This window comes from Opisthocomus hoazin, chromosome 3, assembly GCF_030867145.1.
Source record: "Opisthocomus hoazin isolate bOpiHoa1 chromosome 3, bOpiHoa1.hap1, whole genome shotgun sequence".
In the NCBI taxonomy this organism is placed as follows: Eukaryota; Metazoa; Chordata; class Aves; order Opisthocomiformes; family Opisthocomidae; genus Opisthocomus; species Opisthocomus hoazin.
The window spans coordinates 3005201-3028237 of NC_134416.1; the positions used below are offsets into that span (position 1 = coordinate 3005201).

At 44.4% G+C, this 23037-nt stretch overlaps 1 protein-coding gene across 14 annotated transcripts in view; it reads right to left on the reverse strand.

Annotated features, from left to right (window-relative positions):
• Positions 1-1443: 1443 nt before the first annotated feature.
• ADGRB1 (adhesion G protein-coupled receptor B1) overlaps positions 1444-23037 on the reverse strand; it is a 289625-nt gene continuing 268031 nt past the window's right edge. For all 14 annotated transcript variants that reach the window (XM_075415464.1, XM_075415468.1, XM_075415463.1 and 11 more), the window contains 4 exons: positions 18893-19572; positions 17907-17942; positions 16341-16445; positions 1444-4241 (listed from right to left, as the gene is read on the reverse strand). In XM_075415464.1, coding sequence (XP_075271579.1) covers positions 4044-4241; positions 16341-16445; positions 17907-17942; positions 18893-19572 — 1019 coding nt within the window. In that variant the 3' untranslated portion in view covers positions 1444-4043. The remainder of the gene's footprint in view (positions 4242-16340; positions 16446-17906; positions 17943-18892; positions 19573-23037) is intronic.

The window sequence follows — 23037 nt, forward strand, 5'->3', positions numbered from 1 at the left end:
ACTGTGAACATGTGCTTCCTGCCCTTGATGAGAAGCAGCAGGACCTCCTGACACATGTCTAGGGCTGTGATCTGAGGTTTGGGCACTCCTGCCTTCCCAGCCCATCACCTTTTGTGATGCCTGGTGGTTAGTATTTCCCTTCTGTCTGCTAATGCTATAGTATCATGGTATGGGAGATGTAGGGTGAGAAACAGGCCTGTAGGAAGGGTGAAGAAACCCTGGGAGTCACCATCAGGCATTGTTGATTGAAGAAGGGTTGGATAATGGCTCAGGGATGGGTTAAGAGCCTCTGAGCAACCCCACACCTCTTCAATGATTTCAGATATTTCAGGATATCCAATTCATTTCAGCCAGGCCAAGAGGAGTCATTACAGCTGGGGATCTACTGGGCCATGACGTCTTTACAGAATCACAGAATAGTAGGAGTTGGAAGGGACCTCTGTGGGTCATCTACTCCAACCCTCCTGCCGAAGCAGGGTCACCTACAGCAGACTGCACAGGACCTTGTCCAGGCAGGTCTGGAATATCTCCAGAGAAGGAGACTCCACAACCTCCCTGGGCAGCCTGTTCCAGTGCTCCGTCACCCTCAGAGGGAAGAAGTTCTTCCTCATGTTCAGACGGAACTTCCTCTGCTTCAGTTTGTGCCCATTGCCCCTTGTCCTGTCACTGGGCACTACTGAAAAGAGCTTGGCCCCTTAGATCAAGGAGCAGCCCTGGATCCGATTTGCCAGACCCCTAAGCCTCCTGCAGTCCTGCCTACAAACCTTAAAACTGTCAATCAGTTGATGGAGCAGAGTCAGGGAGATCAGGACACATTTTCTTGCTGGGAGATTGCAGTCTTTCAAGGGTAAGCACCAAGGAAGTGAGTAATTCCTAGCTCAATTCGTTTTTTGTCATCTTTCATGAGTGATGTTCTTAACCGCTACGTGCACTGAGCCGTGCTGCTGCTCACAGCCTTCCTGGTAATGCAGGAGGTGGCAGAGAAATTCAGGTGAGGCTGAGATTGGCTTTGCAGGCATGCAGGCAGGGTAGCATCTGCATTGCCCATTGGAAACTATAACCATCTCTTTGCCAGTAACGCTGTCAGCTCTGTGTTAAATATCAGCCCCTCAACATCATACGACGTCTGGAAGCAGGCATCAAGGTTGAGTTAGAGATACCTGCAGAAAAGCGGGCTGTGCTGCACAGAAAAGGGAATTCCTCATGTCTTAGAAAGGTGCATCCTAAGGGAAGTTATTTTTTGGGGTGTCAAGAAGCTATAAAGCTAAGAGCAAAAGATGAACTTGTGGGGCAAGTTTGGCCCCGGGCTACGGCGAGAGCCAAAGTGGCAGCTTCCAGGTCCAGAGAGGTGTTTCCCAGCACCCGGGCGCGATGCAAACCACACGTGGGGCGCGGGCAGGGGCGCTTTTAAAAAGCAGACATCGCTAGAGTTTACACCTCTTTTATTAGAAATAAGACACATTCATTTTGTGCTCTGAAAACTGTACAGAAAAAAAAATTGACGAACGCAGAGAGGAGCGAGGGGAAGGCATGGCACAGGGCAGGGCAGGGCATGGGAAAACAGAATTAACCGGAGGAGTTGAGCAGAGAAAGTCGAATATCAACAGTTATTAAACAAACATTTATCTCTGTAATTACATAACACCGTTAATGTCCTGCAAGTCGGCTGGAGTGAATGGGTGAATGGGGAAGGTTGTAGAGAAAAGGGCAGGCTTGGTCGGGCAGGGGGGAAAAAATAAAAGAATTAAAACACAGTAAAAAGATATCTGTATGCTAAAATTCATAATGTGTAATTATAATAATTACAATATCATACAACCCGGCATCTGAGGGAGGCCTTTGTGCTTTCCTGTTTCAAATCTAAAATTGAACAATAATATCACAGTTTTTATAAGTAATCAGTTTCCCTACTTTTTAACTATTTGGGTTTTTTTAAAGTTTTTCTTTCCATCCTTCATATTACAGTCAATGGCAAGGTAAATGCCACTGTCCTTAAAGATTAGTTACCCAGGTGACCCAAAGGAAAGTTGAAGCAGTAATGTTTGCACTTCAACCAACATCTCTCAGTGGAGGAAACACAGCTGGGGTCAGTGATTGTTTTGCATCTTGTATCCATTTCTCACCTTTTCCTAAAAATGTTTTGTCTTGCTTCATTTTGTGTTTTAAAAAAGAGACCCAAACACACAGTAATAACTCAGACCCTGACCAAGCTTTACCGCTGTCTGGAACAATCTGGCCACTCACAACCAGAAGTTTGTCGCCGCACATCTCCAAAGCTGGGAGAGTTGTTCTGAACATCAGACAGACAGTGCTGGGAATGAAAAAAAAAATTAAATTCTGCATGTGATGTCAGTGGTATATTTTCTAATGATAAAAATATTGCACAACACTTTTTGGGATGAAATGTAGATACCTTATTCTTTGTAAATAGCCTTGAGAAATGTTTCATGAAAAAAAATCATTATTATTTTTTATTCATGGTGAATTAAAAGGCAGCATTTTATGAAGAGGGATGTCCTGCTCTCCTGTCCAACTCCACCTCTTCCTTCTTGTAGGACCACAAACCTGCTTGCTGGATCTGGGCAGCAGACAGGGAGGAGAAGAGATAGCAAGGGGTGATAACCAGAGCCTAAACAGAATAAAACAAAGCAAAACGTTGCAAGCGAGCGGCGCAGGGGCTGTGTGTTCCCACCATCCCAAACTTTCCACAGAGCAACTTGCCTTCCACCTTCAGCAGGTGGCATCCTCACCCCATGCCTGTGCAGTCCTACGGCACAGCAAGGCATTCGAAATGACGAGAGCCAAAGAAAAGAAAGGTCTCGGGTTTCAAGTTCTCTTTTTATTGAAGAAAAGAAAAGAAGAAGGAAAAAAATAGATTATTTTGTTTGTTTGTTTGTTTCCAAGTGGACGTTATTCATGTTGTCAGTTTGTCTCAATGTCCTAAGGCAACATCTCTGTATACCAAATATCTCCAGGTACATTGGCAGATTTTTCTTTCCCTCTTTCTCTCTCTGCCTTCCAGGGAGGGTCAGCTTGGGATAAATTTGAGTCCGAAAGCAAGGCAAAATAACAGAAAAAAAAAGGATGAGGCCAAAAGGGCCTTTGCAAGGCCCATGCTGAGTTTATCTATTTAACAGTCAATGAAATGACCTACATTCTTCTTGTTGGTCTATTTTTCTAACACCTTTGACCCTCTGCCTGGAGACAGGGCATGCAGATTTTGGAGGTGGTCCTTTCCTCCTGCGCCTGTCCCACTCCTTAGGGTGCGCAGGAGCTCTCCTGTGGAGGGATGGGAGGAAGAAGCCCCACCTTACCTCTCCATCTAAGCCATGGATGATTCCACCATTTGTCCCTCCAGGCCCCATGGGGACCCGCTGCGGGTGGGGGCCACGATGCCAGGTCACGGTGTGGCACGTAGGAGTGGGAATGAGTTCTCGGCCACCATTCAGCACATCCCGTCTCCTTCCTTCTTGGATGAGCTGGTGAGGGAGAGGTGGGAGGTGAGGACTGGCAAGGGATGCCGTAGACCCTCACGGCTGGGTCTCCCCCAGAGATCTATGGCCAGACCACTTCCCAGCAAGACTCCCGCAGGTGTCCCCTCTTGTGGTCTCCAAACAACCTCGATCTTCTTGGCCCTTCGCAGTGGCTGCTGGACATCCTTTCACACCTTCCCGTGGCAGAGCAGGAAGGCTCCCGGTGTGTGGTGGCAGACCAAAAGCATCTCAGCAGGGCTCGTCCCCTGCAGCCCCTCCCCAACCTCTGCCTCCTCCTCTCTCTCTTCCAGGTTCACATCTTCTCCAGTCCTACCTGGGAAAGCTTGTGTTGTCCTGAACCTACAACTACTATACTCTATAAAGTAATATTCCCCCTCTCTGTTGAGAACAATACAAAAGTTTCTCTGTCTTACCAAAGGTTTCAAAAGAAACCAAACACTTCTCTCACTCAGTTCCGATTTAATTTAATCATTTCTTTAAAACGTGGTTTTGTTTTGTTTGTTTCGTTTTGTTTTCCGGAAAAAAAAAGTCCCTTTCTTCCCTTTATGCTCAGACCTCTGTCTGAAGGTCAATAATGTCTTGTCCCACCAGGGGGATGGTAGCCCCTGTTTTCTCCCACTCCACAGTTTTGAGTTCTAGGGGAGACTGTGCCACAGGTTCAATGTCCTTTTTAACCCATGATGGCGGAGACTGGACTTTCCTGATTCCTTCCCAGGGTCTCTTGTTTGGTGTCTGCTGTTTTTCTTGCTGCAAGAGGAAAGTAAAGGACAGGAGAGAGAGAAAGAAAGAGATGTTAGTGCCCATGCAAAAAACAGCATTTTTTCACCTCCTTCTCTTATATCAAAGACAAATTTTTCTGTGAAGCTCCTGATCCAAAATAAAATAGGGCTTCAATGAAAATTGCACTTTGCGTGAAAAGTGTCTATTTTCAGGAAGAAAACAAAGGTGTTTTTTTTTTTTCATTGCTGTCTCTATCATCTAATCACAAGATATTTCAGCTTTCAGCTGAGGATTTTTCCACTTGCATTTCCACTGAAAAACTGATCACGAATTTGAGAATTTCAGATCTTTTTCTACTTCTGTAGAAAATCCTCACAAAGAAATCCACATTACAATGAGGTCTTTCTGAACATACATAGACTGCATTTTGTATAGATGTCAATACATTCCTTATGTAGCACAGCTGTTTATAGGCTATTTAATTGCAGCAAAACATGCTATTTTGCCAGGGAACCCATGCTGTTTGATGGGCTGGATCGTCAGCTCTGAAACCGAAGGCATTTCCATCAACACCACACCAAGCTTTGAGGCTTTATCAACTGCCGTTAGCCCAGTCTCCCACCAGCATCCCAGTATGGATATCAATCAAGAGAACATCTTTCAATGTTTCTGCCGATATGCACCAAGAAAAGACTCTTGGGAGAGCTGAGGCTTTGTAAAACGGGTGTTTTCTTCAGTGCTTATACGCAGGGGAGACCACGTAAATGTTTTCAATGAGTTGTTCCACTAAGCTTCCCCCCCCCTGAAGAGTGATGCTTTTCACACTTAATTACCCCCACAAAACACTCCAGCACTGGGAGAGAAAAGGCTTCCCTGCACATGAATGGAGCACAGAGCCCTTTTGAGCCACCTGCCAAAAGCAAAGTGGCAACTAGAGGAAAAGGTGGGAGGAAAGCCAGCTGTGTGGAGGATGACAACACGGTGACAAGAGGTCTGGGGAGAAGGTGGGGAGACAGACATGCAGGTGACATGCAGCCCAGGATGTGTCACAGCTTGATGCTGTCACCAAAAATGAGGGGACATGAAGCCAGACGTAGACCGCAGTGTCATGATTGTACTCCAAGATGCTGCAGAGGTTGTTGTAGCGCCCATAGTAAACTTAACACCCATCCACCACATGCTAATCTGCTTGCCTTAGCTTCTGATTTTGTCCTTTTCTAAGAGACTTTAAGTCTGTTTTCTGTCCCACCTTCATATCGCAATGCTGATAGGAAAGACGCTGTAGCATTATCCCTACAGGGACAGCTATTATCACATCACCCAAGCCATGAATTTTGCTTTTCCAAACTTTCACCCTTAATACAAAAATAAGTTATGTTTGAAGTCGATCCTGCATTCCCACAGCTGTGGGTGAGGTCATTAGGTGGTTAGAGTGGCAAATGTACAAACCAGGTAAACCTGGTCTTCCCAAAGTGAACTGAAAATGTTCTGAAATTTTCTCTATTTTAATTCAAAGGGAGAAAAAAAAACTTTCAAAAAGTCCTTTGAAAGAGAATTTTTTTTTTTAAATCAAATTTTGGAAAAGTATTTTTCAGAATAATGTAAAACAGGTCAATTCTTGAAATCTGCAGCTGCAATTTTCATTAAACTCTCTGATACAGAGCTTTTCTTAGGCTGTTGGTGTCATTCTTAGTTTAGTCCATGATGTAACACAATGGTGATTAATACTAATATGACAGAAAAGGTGATAAAATAGTTGACTTATTCCGTTATCTATTTTTGAACTCATTTAAGAACCTCCACAACTAAAAACTGAAACCGTTTTATCTCTGTATCTTAGTGAGACAAGTTTCAGACTTCCTGAAGTGAAACTGCTACCTCCAGTGTTTTTGCAGTCCATTAGTCTGTCATGAAAAGACGCACTAAGAAGGTACACATAAAGACAAAATACAAAAGCACATATAGAGCAAAAAATGGAATGAAACTAAGAGTTTCCCAAAAGGTGAAGACAAAAAAGCTTGGTCAGAACAGCTCTTTTCAATGAAAACCATTTTGTTTTCTCCCACAATTGCTGTAATGCTGCAAGTTTTCAAAGTTACTGATATCCACAGCTGTATTATTTAACAGAGACCAGGACAAATGATGATATGCATGAAGTTCATAAATAATTCCATCTTTTCCCTTACATGAAAGCCCTTCTTTGATGGCATTATTTAGAGCCACCTTCAGTATCAGGTTCTTCTATTCCCACCCAATCTCTGTTGTAACTGTCCCTCTGTCCACCACACTCCTGACCTTCAGCCTCTCCTTCACGCTGTGAGGATGCACCCAGATCTGATCACGTACACAGAACGTGATCAGCAAACCTCAGAGCCTTTCTTGTCATGGGCTGCTTTTCAGCTACTGAGTGAGAGCAGCTGCAAAGCCATGTCGGGAACCGAAACTGGGGTAAAAAATACCCCAACCAATCAATTAAGAGCTCACATCCACAGCAATGACCTCTGATCAGACCCGTCACCAGGGAACAAGATCTAAGGGTTAAAATAATTATTCAGTGGCGACAAAACCCAGCCATTAGATGTTGTGAATTATTAAGAATGGATAAATTAAGAAAGGAAGAGAGAATGAAAACATCACTATGCCAGTGCATGACTCCACTCTGCACCTGCATCTTGAATATTCTGTGCACCCCTTGGGCTTTCTGACAGAAGGATATAGGTGAAGTGGTAAGGGTGTTCAATTTACAGCCATGAACAGAGTTATGGAGCATATTCTGTAGGAGGAAAGATTACGCAGACTACAACATTTCAGCCTCAAAAAGAGATTATGGATGGATGTGAAAGAGGTCTACAAAACTCTTCGTGGCTTGTCGATCGTAGGAATGGACTACTGATGGTAGGGAACGTCTCCTCCCACAGAAGAACCACTGAGCATGATGAGGCACCAAGCAGTGCCTGGCCCAGAGTGAACCCCAGGAGCTTGTCCTGCACATAGTGCCCAGTCGAACTGCAAACCACCTTTCCACAGCTCTCCGTTGATGTCAAAAATTTCAAAAGTTATAAAAAGTATGTGGAAACATTCACAAAAGCAGCATCCATTCAGTACTATGAAGTAAAGCGACACAATTCTAATTCAGGGTGTCTCTGAGCACAAACTGCTGGAGTCTTGGGGATCTTTTTGAGGATGCGCTACCACTTGCTTGTCTTGATCTTTTATTTTTGCAAGTCTTTTTTTACTCTGCCCTGGAGAGGAGGCAGGACCAGACTGGCCTTGGGTTTGACCCCGTACAGTTGTTTCTATCATCTAGCTTGTCAGTGTAACATGTTATCTATCTATGACTGTGGTGGGCTTAGTGACTCCAAAGATGTCTAGTTACAGTTAGAAGATGCAAAGGAGCCTCGGGAGATCAGCAAATGGAGAGGGGAGACTTGCTTTTAGTTTCCCACTTCTCATACAAGAATTGGACATTTTTAGTGATTCTGTGAGTGGAGGTGCTACCTCAGGGGTGGGATGCACCAGCTGTCCACCATGGTACACCAGCAGCTCAGAGCTGCATGCACAGCTGTGATTCGAGCATGGGTGCAGAAGGACTCGGTGCCCGGTCGGATCTCTGAGCAGGTTAAACACAATCAGCCAGGCTGAGCCCTGACAAGGATGCTGGGAGACAGTAGAAAATCTCCTCTTGGCAAGAGGCACCCTGGGAATCAGTAGCGGGCTCCTGGGAACAGCACCCTTTTTCTTTCCCTCCGTATGGAAAAGGTTTTTATCGGGTCTTGGCCACTTGAACATCATATAGAAACAGCCGCCGGGCTCATGCTTCAGCTCTGGCATTTTCCTCCAGCCCCACTGTGGCGTCTTAGCAATCCTCGCAGACAGGAGGGAAAACCTAGCTATGCACAGAGAGGAAGAAAAAATCCTGGATAGAGGATTGTGTAATGAGGATGTAAAAGGCGCCGGTGCTGGCCCAGGGCCTGGCACCTCGGAGACAGCCAGGAATGGCCCGAGACAGGAGCTGAAAGCAGAGGAGGCTGCTCTGCCAGTAACTCACAGAGTCGTTACTCTGGCCTGATCCAGCCCTTGAGCTTCTGGCTGTCAGGGAGGGGGGAAATGTCCTGGTGCCAGGATGGTGGACAATACTGCTCTGTCGGAGGGGTGGGAAGGGAGGGACCGCCCAGACCCCAGGCTGGAGTAAAACCTGCTGTGTGGGGCCAGCTGGAGGCCTTCATCACCCTGGTGGCATTTGGGATCTCCTTCACTCAGCTATGGTTTTTATTTGGCTGCACATCTTTAAGACAGAGGGAGAGGATTTGGGACAACAAGCATTTAAGATGCAGTGCCAACAAAACCCCCCAGATCCCTAACAAAGGCAGAGGCAAAGTGCTTTGAGATAATCCACACAGCCCTCTCCTTCTAAAGCTAGTCCTGGTAAGCTGCAATGAGTCACCTGTGCTGGACTCATGGTGGCTATGGAAAGGTGATGGTGGTGGGGCGAGGCACCTCCCTAACACAAGCTCTTCTGTGCATTGGTTCTGTGCTGCCTTCAGGGGTCCAGGCTGGCTTCACCCAGAACACCTGGACCCTAATTCAATTCTTTTCCTTAGGAGCAATGTCAGTGTGTGGCATAAATACGGCACAGGAGACTGACTGGCTGCTCTAAGATACAGCTTTCATTTCACACTTCAGTCAAAAGTGATGAAATGTGCAAGCTGCTAAGCTGCATCTCCTTGTGCTTGTTTTGTGTTTTTTTCTTTGTTTGTTTGATTGGTTGGTTTTGTTTTTTTTTTTTTTTTTAATACCAGATTTTTATAGTTACCCTGAGTAACCTGAAGAGGAATTCAGTGCTTTCTACAGGGCACTCTGGGACAACTCCCCTAGAATCAGCTACTCCCATGCTGTTCTCATTGCCTCTAGTGCCAACTTGAAGGATATTTCATGACCCAAATGGTCTCTCCCCATGACATCGATGACTTTAGGACCAGAATGAAGTTATTCAGAGCATATAGCAGAGAATCTGAAAGATAAATGCAGCTCATGCCGTCTAATCCATCTTTGGATCAATGTCGATGGAAAGTGATTAGAAAATGGGAAAGCTGTCTTGTCTTTTTACAGAATGATAAATTTTCCTTTCTTTGTTTGGAACAAGTAGCTTCAGTTCCTTCATTTCATGCTACTGAACAACAAAGATGATACTTTTTTTTTTATTTTATTTTGGAGAAAAGCAAAATAAATGCAAGTGGCTGACTTTGTTCGGAATTTAATTTTTTTTTAAAAAGAAGAAATAATTTGTGGGTTTAACTTGCACTGATGGAAATCCGTTAGAAAACTTGAAATACACAGTATTTGCTGGTTTATAAAAATATCATCTGCTTCTGTAGTCTCTTCAGTGCAGATGGTCTAACCTGTAGGGGCTGCTGTGAGCCAAAGTCTAGTGAGGCTGTACACAGCTGAAGATGAGCAGGCACTGAATCGAGGAGCTCTTTCATAGACCCTCAGGGGCTCCTTCTATAGACTCCTAAACCATCCCTTGCCTGAAGGTTGCAGACAAAGCCTGTGGTCCCAACAGTATGAGGAACAGGCTATTCTCCAGGCTATTCTTGGCATTAATCCAGCTGGTTAACATATAACCCTTTTCTGGACAATGCCTGTGGTCTACTGAGGAACCTACTCCACTTGGCGGATGTGGAGGACTGGTGTTCTCCAAAATGCTGAAATCATTCAAGGCTCCCCCATGCCTCATACGGGCACCTAGGGACTCCAGGAGGGGACCAAGAGCATCCAAAGCACATTTCTTTATAGAGTCCTTTGGGCAACCAGTCCAAACAATTAGCAGCTGCAATCTGCTGATCGCAGCTGCAGGGTTTTGGAGCAGCTGATGTCTGGTTAGCATCATTGGGCACAGCACTCGACACAGGGGATATGAGAAATAAGGAGTCTTTCTGAGAAGTACAGAGCAACTGGTGCCTCATATTTGGGACACAAGGTGTCAGATGATCTACAGGAGGAGGTGAACTGCTGATTGATGGCATATTTGGACACTCGGCAACTGACAGATGGTTTATGGCTGAATGAATTAAGGCTTGATGTCATTCATAACAGAATTTATTTTAGTAATTATTATATTTTATGTAGCATTCCTCCCTATAAAATTTAGTCTAACTGGTCTTTTAAAATTTGTCAGTTGCCTTTAAGAAGTGCAGAGAGGATTAAACATGTGGCACCGAGGAGACACCCTACCCCTGAATGGACCTTCCCTTGAAGAGGGACACACAGCCGACAGCAGGAGGAGAACAACCTTCCAATTTTCGAATTTTCTCAGTGAGGAATGAGTCTGAATTTGACACAACCACCACCATTTGAGCTTCTTCACCCCCAGCCTCAGTCCATGCAAAGAGGTTCCCACAGAAAGGAGGTAAATTTTCTCACCTGGGAGCAGGGTTGCCAACTCCCCAGCCAGCTACTGAAAGGCCAGGTAGCCAGCACGCCAGGGAATTATTTCTGTTGTGCAGCAGAGCACGCCAGGGAGAAACACAGCCCCGACTAGGAATGACGTACAATATTGATCAGTATACCTTTTTTTCTCATTACTCTGCTAAATGCCAAAGTAAGTGCTGGTAGGATGGCATACTCTCCAGATGTCCAAAGAGGAAAGCTAAGAAGCATCTTGATCTGAGAAGAGAACGTGAGTAATCAAGCCAGAAACATTGTCTAACAGGAAATAGGAAAAAGTCATAGAATGGCAGAGAAACCTTTGTATCTTTTCCTATTGGGTTTTGGAGCAAGTCATCCAGGACCAACAGAAAAATGGACTCGATTTGAGAGCTGAATTACAGACTGAGACCAGGTCCTGTATGTGAACTCCAGAACAGGGTTTCAGCCGAAGCAAAGGCCATTTGAGCTGCAGAGAGCTAAATGTAGCAACCAGCTAATAGGCACGAATGAACAAATCAGACAAACTTGCAGAGCTCTGTTCAGCATGGTTTTCGCTGACCTCTGCACAAGTAAAAAGCTGCTGTTTAAAATGAATGCAAAGCCAGATGCTGGAGAGAAGAGGGGAATATGTATGTGATTCGAACATCTCCAATGGAGCTGGATCAAAGGCCTCCTGCCGAGTGGGAAGGCAGGAGTGTCACTTCCATTGCTTTCAAAGCTGGCGCTAAGCATAGAAGAAACAAAGCCTTTGCTCCCTTTAAAGGCTGCAAAGCCTCCACTTTCATACCATGCTGTTGCAGAGCATGTGAACCCCTCCTGATGTCCAACCCAAGCACTGGAATGTCTTTAGCAATTAACTCGCAGGGAGGAGCAGTGTTGGAGATGCTTTACCCTGACAATACAGATCTGCACACGAAAATATTTCCCATGTGGTACAAAGTAGCTTGAAAACAGCCACTACCCTGCTTCGTCTGCAAGTATTTAGACCTTGGGAAGCGTGTGTATTTAGGAGGAAGCATGGAAAAAAATCACATGCTGGAGCCTACAGTCTGTCAGGCAAAGGGCAGACTTTTAAAAGGAGAAACAAATTGCAGCAGGTTTTCCAACAATGGGGTTTTTTTTCTAGCAATCGGGTAGGTAAAGCACATCTCAAAGTGATGGGAGTGATTAGGAAGGAAGAACTCTGCTATTTGATTCAGCACCAACCTAACATTTCAACATGCATCTGTTTGGGCAACAAAATGTGCCTTAAAGCTGCTATGAAGAGATATCTACAATCCAGGTGGAAGTCACTCACTACTTATTGCAACCTTAAGAATGAAGGCTTGGTGGATCCCAGACACTGAGTTTTTAATTTTAGTCACCTGGGATTCGTGTTGTGGACAGCTGGGTTTTTTGATGCAAATCCTGCTATGCTTGTCTCCAAGCCTTTGGTTCCTTTCACATTTCCTGGCTGCAAATAAGCTGTCTAGGGGATAAGTATTCAGACCTCTCTGACGCCTCAACAAACACAGCTCATGCAGTTTTCTGCTCAGGGTCCACATCAGCTTCCAGTTTGGTCTGGAATAAAATGGAAGGGCGACAATGTGCAACCTCCACACATAGGCTGGCTGCAAGTCACTTGGAAGGAGGATGAGCAAAGTAAACCCAGCTGTTCCTGAGATGCTCTTTTCAGATTCAAAGTCCCTTCAGGTGGACAATCTGTCCCAAATTCCAGCATGAGAGGAGCAAAGGAGTCTTGCCTACAGCCCTGTAACTTCCTTTTGAGTAAGAGCTGATTTTTCAAAAATCATCTCCATCTTCCTTGCCTCATTGGAATGTGAAGACCGAAAGAGAGAGAAAATTTACCATAGCCCATGGTAAGGTCATACAGAGATCTATCAGTGCATTAAAAAATTGACTTTTTAACTTGCAGCCATCAGATCTTCCTGTATGTCAGTCTGTTAATATCTTAATTCCCTAGCACTGAGAAGTTAGCTTTGGATAATAGTGTCTACATCCCTGATTAGTTCATAAAGCCACAAATGAGTGAGACCTCTTTACTCTGCTGCAATGGTGAGGTGGCCTACACTTTAATGCAGGCGGATGTGTGGTCCTGTATGCTATGAACATGAATCCTGCTAGACACCATGATTTTAATCAAGAATATCCAAGCATGCCTCTGATGGGAGCATTTTTATAGTTGAGGCACATACGTAAGAAAGTACATGTCACATGGAACAGATTTCATGTAATAAACTGAAAAAAAACAACCATGGAAAAATCCAAGTTTGTTGCTCAAGGAAGGACAATTCTATATTATTGCACTCTGAGGCTGAAGTTACTTTAGTATTAGCAGCATGCTTTGGTTTGCAGCAAAATAATCGCCGCAAACACTGGTTCCACAGCGGTTCCCAGGAATGCATGAAATACGGTCAAGATCCGATGTGATCGGTGTTTCAGGCAGTATTCTGGTTCTCCTAATTGTCTACCTCTGACATACCATCCCGGCAACATTGCTGATTAGTAAGTTGACGACAGGTCAATGGATGATGGCAGTGGGGACACCCTAATCTCAGCGGGATATGGATTAGTCTCCAGACCTTTGCTGTAGCAGTTGACTTGAATGGCGACATACGATGGCTAGCAGCAGTGTTGCACAGTGTTTTGCATCACTTGTGGGCTTCCAACCCTGTGCCCTCCAGTGCAAGGGAAAAGGGAGGTCCCAGGGAAGGGCTCTTTGGCTGCAGGGTGAGCAGAAAGGGGAATTCATCCCCAGACCTGTCTCCACATCTGCAGGATGAGAGACAAGCCCAGAGGCATTTGTCAAGGCTGCCTTTGATAGGGATTCGGTCATTCTCACATCAGTAATGACCTTGAAAAATGGACCTTGTAAAAGGAGGGAAGCTGAACAGCTCAAACATGCAGCAGTCCCTGACTGTGTTTCCAGCTCTGCCAGTAACTACTCCGGGACAGTGGGCAAAGGGCAGTCCCTTTATCTTTCAAGTGTACGCTGTGGTAATACTTATCCAAAGTTTCAATGTGTCAGGATACTTAGAGAGAAGCAACACATGCTGCTACAAACTTTCAGGTTTTTGCTGAAGACCCCTTAAAAATCATGTTTTACCACTGAAGCTGGAAAAACTCTCAACAGTAAACACATGTGATGATTGAATTTTCAACCCCTCTTCTTAAAGAGACAGAAGATCTGTTTCTTCCTCCCATTCTTCTGTTGGTGCTTACTTTGAATCTGACAACGTACTTCATCTGAGAGGAACTATGTATACAAAGTGATGAGGTTTTGGCTAGTGCACTGAATTACAGTGAGGATTAGCATTTACACCAAAACCAAAACCCAAACCAATCCCTGAAAAGGACTGGCATCATTCCTATGAATTCCCAAAGGACATCTGCCCCCTGCAGACATTCTGTTCAAGTCTCAGCAGCACCTTTCTGACCTTGGAGTTGGAGGGAGAGGAAACGCAAGAAGATTAGGAAAGGTATCATATTTTGGAAAGGAATAAGAACAGTGGAACATGCTGTCAGGAGAGGCTGGGAAACTGCCAGGGCTGGAGAGACACTTGGTAGCTTGACTTTGTGGTTGCTTATTTAAAAGGGAAAACAAAGATACAGGAATGCAGGCAGATGGACTAGACGCAGTAACCATCCCTTCTGCTCTAAGATGCCAGGTGTGAATGGGTTCAACAGTATTCCAGGATCCTTATGACCTTGTTCATGACCACGACGCAAAGAGTTTCCTACCAGTGAAGGAATGTGTTTGGATTCATGCATCATGGAAGGGTTTGGGACAGGTCTACAACGCTCTTCAATGCAAAACGAAAGCCAGACTTACGCTAATATTAGTTTTATCACTTCCACCAGAAGAAATACTCCATTGTTTTATAACCTAAACATACATAAAAGAGAAAAATTTCTTTTGTTGTTACTTTAATCCCTGGTATCTGCAGTTTGCCTTCTCTGGGCAAGCTGATGATGGGGCGTGATTTCCAGTGGGGTCTCCAGCAGCAAATAGCAGAAAATTAGGTGAAGAAAGATATTTATTTTTCTTTGTAGTGCTTTGGATGTTTTTAAACCAATACCCACTACTGACTTTCCAATAGTGATCTGCATAAGCTCACCCTCTTGGGTTACATCTAAGGAAAAATCACAACTTGAAAAAGATTCAGTCAATATGCAAAGGCCACCTTCACAGCTTCTTTCCAGCAGTTCAAAGTTCTTTGTTGCTGACACTGGCAACTTTGATTCTAGATAGATGCACCTCAGAAATTCTCAAAACACCTCAGTCTACAAAACCCTCCTGCAAACATATCACAGATTAGCTTTTCCATGCTATTTAGGCATTTCTGATTTTATAGCTGTGCCATATCTAAATAAGAGAAAAAAGCAGAGAGATGAAATTCAGTGCAATGCATCAGGATTCTGGGCGAACACAGGCTTGTTTGACCTGAACCTGCCTGCTAGATTCACTGTCGCTCTCATTCTGTAACACTGGACAGCCCATAGCGACTCCTTGCCACACACAGTAAAAGTAGGGTTTGCTGGGACCACACCTCCAGAGCTGAGCACAGCAATGCTGTGAGATCTGAAAGCTGACCAAAGGCTCTGCAGTGCTCTGCTTCCACAAAGAACTAAACTAAATCTCTTGTTCAATCACCCTCTGAGCTCTGGTCTTGCCTCTAAGGGACTCCCATCAAAATAAGCCCTGCTAGTGCCTCCTTGGCCATGCAGGAGGTGACTGTTCATCTTGGATCTGACTTCGCTTGCAAATGACCGAGAATGTTATAAACATCTCATCTTGCTCCCCACCTGAGCGCAGACACAATCAAAATTTCATTTCTTATTGCCAACCTGACCTTGCTGTTTGTTTTTGCCTTCTGCTGGAGTAGCTACACTTCCTTGCAACCTTTGGTCTCTTGCCCAGCAGGCCTAATGGGCCGAGACATGGAGGAGGTGCCATCAGCCTGCCCTCCCTTATTTACGTTATCCACACCTCTTATTACACAGGGTGCTGGTACCTGTTTCTAGTACCAGATCTCTGCCCCACTGAAAGGCTGTAAAGTCTTTCTCTCAGCCTTGCCCTGGAAGTTTGCTCCTCTAAAAGGAAAGCCATAGCGATCAGCTGCCACAAATAACCTCATGCTACATTTAATTAGCATGCAGTCTCTGAGAGTTTCTGCCACCATCACAGATTAAATTCCATTGCTAAATAATTATGCCCAACACTGCTGCCTTGGCTTCCAACTCAGCCCCTGCTAGTGGGATAGAAGATTCCTGCTGTCCTCACCTTCTGCCCTCTTCCCTTTCCACCTAGATTTCCTCAAGGCTGTTCTAGTTTCCAGTTCCTAGCTATGAGTGGACGGATGGGGCACTGGGACATGACCTGAACGGTGATGCAAAGAACAGACATGGACAGAGGGAACAGGGACAAACAAGAGAACACAGACTCCATCCACCACGAACAGACACGAGGGCAGACATTCTCCTTCAGGGCTGTTGACCACTCTGTAGATAAGCTAGTGGTACCTCTGTGACTCTCCGTGTTCTGTGTGGTGCACATGTGTTTGTTGCAACACGCGTGGACAGAAAAATCAAGGTAAGGCATTCAATGGGGGCTCCTAAACTTTCCTACTTCTTCCCATGCTCCTGTTGGCACTAGAATGCTCTAGGAGATGATGGTTCTGCAAGTGTCTGACTAACCTTGCTGTCCGTTGTTGGAGACTCCTTCTCCTTCTCTGCATGCTGGAGCTTTCTGTTCAGGTCTTGGAACATGTCTTGGTGACGTTTTCTTGTGTGCATGATTTTCTGAAGCAAACACAAAGGCCACAGGTCAGCAAACCCTAATCAGTTGTACAGAAACAACGTGTCTTCTCCTCAAAGTTACATGCATTTTTGAAACCTGACCATCTCCCCGAAGTTGCAATCTGGTGTGCCTAAAAAAACCTTCAAAGTTCACTGAGGACCTGGTGTAGCACTGCCTTTATTTTCATGGTGGAAGAAAGTGTAAAAGACTAGCTTTTGACCTTATGGTTACCTTAAACCTGCAACTGCCACCTGTTCATACTGCAAAATTTGTGCTTGACTGGCAATGTTCTACCAGCTTGACCTAGGAAACATTGCTGACCTTTTAACTGATACCTGACCCCACACCTACTCTGTTCTCAGCACACTTCCTTTGACAATGTGTTCAAGAGCTTACCCAAACATGTGGGGTTTGAGTACAAGAAGTTCCATCAGAAACTATTCAACAATTGCCTTTTCTTTGTATTTTGGCCCCTTTGCGTTTCACTTCTACCTTCTACTGCAGAAGAAGAAGCAAGACCAATTTCTACAAGGACTCCCCTTTGCATGTAAAAGCATGTTGAATATGGCTTTCTTGTGCTCTGCCAAGCACTTTATAATTTGAGAAGGTGGCTCAAAAGTTTGGGATCAACTTGAAGTATCAGCTTAGACGTACCCTTCATGCCTCAATTTCAGACCAGGCTCAGAACCTGGAGCTGTAAAGTGATTCTAGCATTAAGGCAATTCCTCGTGGGCTCTTAACATGACTCTATTTTGGAATAAGCTAGCAGCTTTGAAGGATAGATCTGCTGGGAAGGATGTCATGATTAGACTCATGATAGCTGCAGTAGTTCCCAGGAGCCCAATGGACCCTCTGTGGAGGAATGGCTGTTTCAAAACTTCCCACTCTGTGCCTCAGGTATGAGGACAGACATTTCCCTACGTACAGTATAGACTTTTTTCACCCAAGCTGATTCTGTGAGGTTCATTAATAGGTATGAAAGATGAGGGCTGGTGATGCGTTGTGACAGTGGGGACATATTAGCTTCCTCTCTGTTAAGCAACAGATCTTGCACACAAAAGGCAAGGCATTTTAGACCACCAACCAAACGTACATGTGCTTCCCAAGCAGGAACATGGTGCAGCCACCTGTACCACACCAGCTCTCTGTAAGGATTCTGCTCACAGAGGAGAAGCTACAGGCCTTGGGCATGCCAGCACAGGATCTTGATTTACAGATGTTTATGCAGCAGCTGCTGCATAAATTAAGCACAAATCGATATAAATCACCCATTTGCTTAGCGGCACAGGGTAAGCCTTACTAGGCAGCCAGCAAAACTCTTTCCATCCACCATTTTTAAACCTTTGAAGAAGCTTTTAGCAAAGATAGCACTCCTACAAAGGTGTCAGAAAGAAAAAAAAAAGCAGCATTTCTCTTTCTTATCCTGCCTGTTGACAAACACATTCAGAAAGGGATGCACTCACCTCAAAATCTAGCTCTGCGTACCGGGATTTCCGCCTCTGGGTATTCAAAAGAAAAAGAGATGGGTGAAGGTTAGTAAGAGATTGATGCTGGTGAGTGGGCACAAACTGAACTACACGGTAGATAAAACACTGAGAGTCCTTCTCCTTTTCCTGCTGCCTACACCTTTAACCTGTTTCTCTGGCTCTTCATGATGGAAAGTGCCAGCCATTTAGAGAAATCCCTATCAAAAAGCATCAAGTGCCAAGGAGGGCTGAGCATGGGAGTTTGGCCAATTTGAGCCTCTGTCCTAGTTATGAGCTTGCAGGTGGTTCACAGAGAGGAAAGCAGAGAAGCTCAGCCAACTCATGTACTGGAGCTTTTGAACATCAGTCAGCCAAGGCTGAACTTTGGACAGCAATGGCTGAGACCTTCTCTCTGACAAGAGGTAAGAAAAGGGCCAGATGCTGAGAAGTGCAAAAACTGGGGCAGAAATCAGTGTAAGATCTATGGTATAGGGAGAACTCCTAGTATTTGTAATGATTTATCACAGCTCAGAAGGGGAGGGCTGCACTTATGCAAAACCTCTGACATCTGTCTGATGCTAAGAGCATTGTGGGGCATGCCTTAAGGACATTTTACACCTGCGATCACTAGGGTTTTCTCATCTGTATCATAACTAAAGTCTTCAAAATCGGAAACCGAGGCAAAGAATAGAAGGAAAAAACGTAATGCAAGCTAACATTTTTGTTGGAATTTGCATTGGCTGTAGGGTTAAAGACAGTCCATTCAGCAATGGAATAAGTCTGTGGAAGTCATGAGGAATTTTAAACATTAGATTGCAAAACGGTATTACATGCCAGTGTTCCTTCATGTTATAACACTGGCACTGCACGGTGGGTTGCATTTGGCCTAAGGTGCTTCTCTTGAAACACCTGGTGTGGCTACCATCGAGGGCAGCGCATCATTCTGGTCTGAGAACAAGGCAGTAATTAATTCACATGCTCACCTCCAAGGAGCTCATGGAGAGGGTTGAGACGGTCTCACTCTTGGACACCACACCTGAGTTCCCTGAGTCACCTGTGTCACACAGGCTATTGGGAATCTGTGATTCGTTGGAGATATTTTGTGGAGCAAGCTGCTGCTGTTGTTGTACCATGGGGGAACCTTGTACCTCACTGCATGTCATGGTTACAGGCTCCCGTGGAGGACTCTTGACAACAAAGCCTGGGTCAGTAGCCATACTGAGGTGGATGAGACGTGTCTGGGGCATCTGGTCAATATTGATGCTGTATTTGCTCTCATCTTTGGGCGGTTTGGCCCGTAAGGTAGATGTGTTGGTAGGCAGAATGACGTAGCTGGTATCCAGTGTTTGCTCTTGCGCCCGGGAGAGTTCTGAGTCCAACTTCTTGAAGATGTCCCCATCACAGATGTAGATGGACTTAGGTGGCTGATTCTTGTCCTTCTTCAGAGTAAGAGTGTGATTGCTGAACTCATTCAGGTTGATGGCCCCCAGGTAGTGTGGTGAGCCCTGAAGATGCATCTTGGAAACATTGGCTGGAAGACTGTTAAAGTTTGATGACCCCTTCTGGTGACTGAGTTTCAATTTCTCTTCATCCGGTAGTGATGGACGCTTCAGTGTTCCTGTGATGGTTGAGGTCCTGCAGGCGGTGATGTCTTTATTCAGCACTAGGGAGACAGACAAGCGTGCTTAGCACATCACCTAAGTTTTTGTTAACACATCAATACACCTACCACAGTCATACCATGCTAGCATGTTCCCTTGGACCTCTCAGAAAGAGACTATGGTGGCAGAACAGTGTTTTATACTGTTGTTTTTTTTTTTTGTTTATATACAGGAAGCTGAAGTCAAAGCTGAAGTTAGCAAGGAAAAAAATTCCTCATTTTGAAAGAATTCTTTATGCTACAAATTTCCCAACACAATTATGGCCAAAACTCCAAACAAGGCCATCACATATTATCACACCAATAACGATATCTCGAAAAGTAAATACATGTCTATATATTAGGTACATGTAGTATATGTATATGTACATATAATGGGTACTGCTAGCCTACAAAAGAGTAGAATTTTTTAAAATAAAAGGTTGCTTTCATTTGAAAAAGTATTTTGATTCAGAAAATAGCTGAAGTGCAGCATTATCAACTATTTCAAAAGTCAATTTTTTTGTTTTGTTTTGTTTTAAACTCACCAAACTGCTTCAGATTTATTTCTTCCCAGGAACAGTTTCAGTGTCAATAATTTGGTATTTTAAAACACACCACATTCTGTTATAAATTTCTAATTGTTCTTCAGAAAGCTTACTTTCTAGTAATCATGGCAAGTCTTTGTGAGAGCTAATTATTTAGTGTTTCTCCAGTTCCCTTGAGGAAAGCAAGTAGTGCCATGAATATTCCATAATAGGAGAGCAAAACTTTAAACTGAGGACGAGGTGAACATGCCAATAAGGAGGTATATAAAGGACACACAGACACTCATTCCCACACACGGCCCACAAGAAGACATCTGCTCCTCTTCTAGACATTAAGAATCTACTGCTCAGCTGATTTTAGGCTGCAACAAAGACCATAAGAAGGTAATGACATAAGCCTTGATGTCTCCAGGAGATGGAAATCACAAACTGTGGGGCAGGGGCAAAATGGTGTGGGACTGAAGGCTACTTACCCAGTATTTCAGCACAAGAAAGGAGAAACAAATGCATATTCCCCTTTTTACCAGTCTCAGAAACAAACGAAAAAACAAAAGGTCCTTTTACCTATCTTTTTCTTAATGGACTCAAGGTAAGGATCTTTGGGGTAACCTGATGCTATTCATCTGCTCCACCTGGGACAGAGGCAGGACATGACATAGGTGTCCCATGGGACTGAGGACCCACTAATTTTTCTCCTAACTCATACTGGGAGTGATGGGTGCTGGAGGAGCAGAGCTCCTCTGTAAGACTACGGAGCAGGCAAGGCAGGATGAGAAGACAACCAAGTAGAAAAAAAGAACTTTTAAAAAGCTTTGAAGGCTAAACAAACTAGGTGTAACTATGGCAGTCGCAGTCATCTGGACATCGCTAGAGGACATGTTAGGATAAATCAGGGCATTACAGTGTATTCATAGCATATACAGAAGGAAGATGTTACTGAAGTCAAACCCTTCACTTGGGAGTTTCAGTAGGGTTTATTGATTCAGGCTCCTCTCCATGCTCATGTCAGCTGCAGAAAGTAGGTTTGGAGAGGTTTGCACTTAGCAGTCTCCAAGCATGGAGCAGGGTGAGCTTTCAACACCAAGCTGTGGACCCAATCCTACCAGTGAATCTAAGTGAGGAAGTTATGAGTGGTATCAGGCATATCTCCAATCCATCATAACATGAGAACTGGTGCCTCCAGGAGAAATGATGGCCAGAAACCAACAGACAGATTTCTATTTTGTATTATTCAATAAGAAGAACGGATAGGATGATGCACGATATAGAAAGGTCTCTGAAATGGAGACTATTATTAGCTACTTAGCTTGGTGCAGACTATCAGCATTTTATCAGAGGAGGAATACCTCTTCAGGCAGACATCAACAATTTGTATACCTGTATGCTAGTAAAGGAAGGTAAACCTAGGCTGTTAACAAGTTTCTGATCCAGGGTCTTCTGCCCTGAAGTCATGTGAAACCAGTCAATCAGCTCCTTCCTTTCCTCTGGGAAGCTTGATTTGGGAGCGAGAAACTTGGTAGGAGATCCAGAAAGGCTCCTTTATTGCAGGAGTCCAGGGTCTGCCTTGTTTTCCAGCACAAGGTGGGCTACTGGATGTGTAGCTGGTTGTATGTGCCGGCACTCAGCTAGATGGATGCATGTTTGCTGAGCATGCGTTCAAGCTAGACCTGCTCTCACATGCCTGTTTTTTGCACGTGTTTTTTTTGGAACTGACATCTTCAGTGTCAAAAAGGAAGGAGAAAGACAAATGAGAAGAGGGAGACAGCTAGAAATTAGATTAGAGAGTGTGAGACAGAGAAACAGAAAGAAAAAAATGGACAGACCCTGAAAAGAGATAAATGGACAGAATGAGACCATGAAATAAGATATCATAGGGATAAGTGAGATAAATATACTGTGACTGTGATAAGCATAGAGAGAAGGAGTGAGGCAGAGAGGATAGGAAAAGATAAATAAGATATAGATAGATATTAGCTAGATAAATGATAGTGACAGTGATAGACAATACATAGAAACACAGCGACAGAGATAAATGTTGACAGAGATAGAAATACATAAACAACAGGTACAACAAGACAGACAGCTGAGGACAGAGATAAATAAGTGATTGCAAGATAAAGAGAACTGAATTACAGATAAATACATTAGAAGCAGATAAATAAATTATAGATTAGATAAAGAAAAAGATAAATGAAATGGACAGGTAGATGTGTATAGAAGGAGAAAGAGAAGGAGAGAAACAGAAAGAAAAAGGGAGAGGAAGAGAGGAAGAGAGGAAGAGAGGAAGGAAGGAAGGAAGGAAGGAAGGAAGGAAGGAAGGAAGGAAGGAAGGAAGGAAGGAAGGAAGGAAGGAAGGAAGGAAGGAAGGAAGGAAGGAAGGAAGGAAGGAAGGAAGGAAGGAAGGAAGGAAGGAAGGAAGGAAGGAAGGGAGAGAGAAAGAAGCTTTCCCATGATGGTAATTGAACAGACAGTATCTACTGTCCTTGGCTAGGGGAGATCCTGGTTTGGAAGATATGAATTATATGCAAGTGCCAAGCAAGCTGGTATTTCTTTTGCTTGGAAGAGGGGAGAATTCTGGGAGGGTAAATGAAAGCCTAAATATCTACAAAGGGTAAGAAAAAAACCCCAGCCAAATGGTCAGGCATGCCAGGACCAGGACAGGACAAAACCTGCAGAGACGAACAGTTAGCAACGGAGAATCCAGACAGCACAGACACCCCCAGAGGAATGAGAGAAAAGGGAGTTATTGGGGAAAGGGACTGTCAATGCATGCAGATCTTCAGGATCAAGCTAAATGTGTGTGACTGAACACACAGCAGAAAGGTGCAGGCAAAGGAGGAGAGACCTGACCCATCTCCGTATGTACAGGCAGCATACAACTGCACTAGAAGTGTGCATGGAGCCAGATGGAGTGGTGGGAAGGCTGTCCAGACTCCTGATC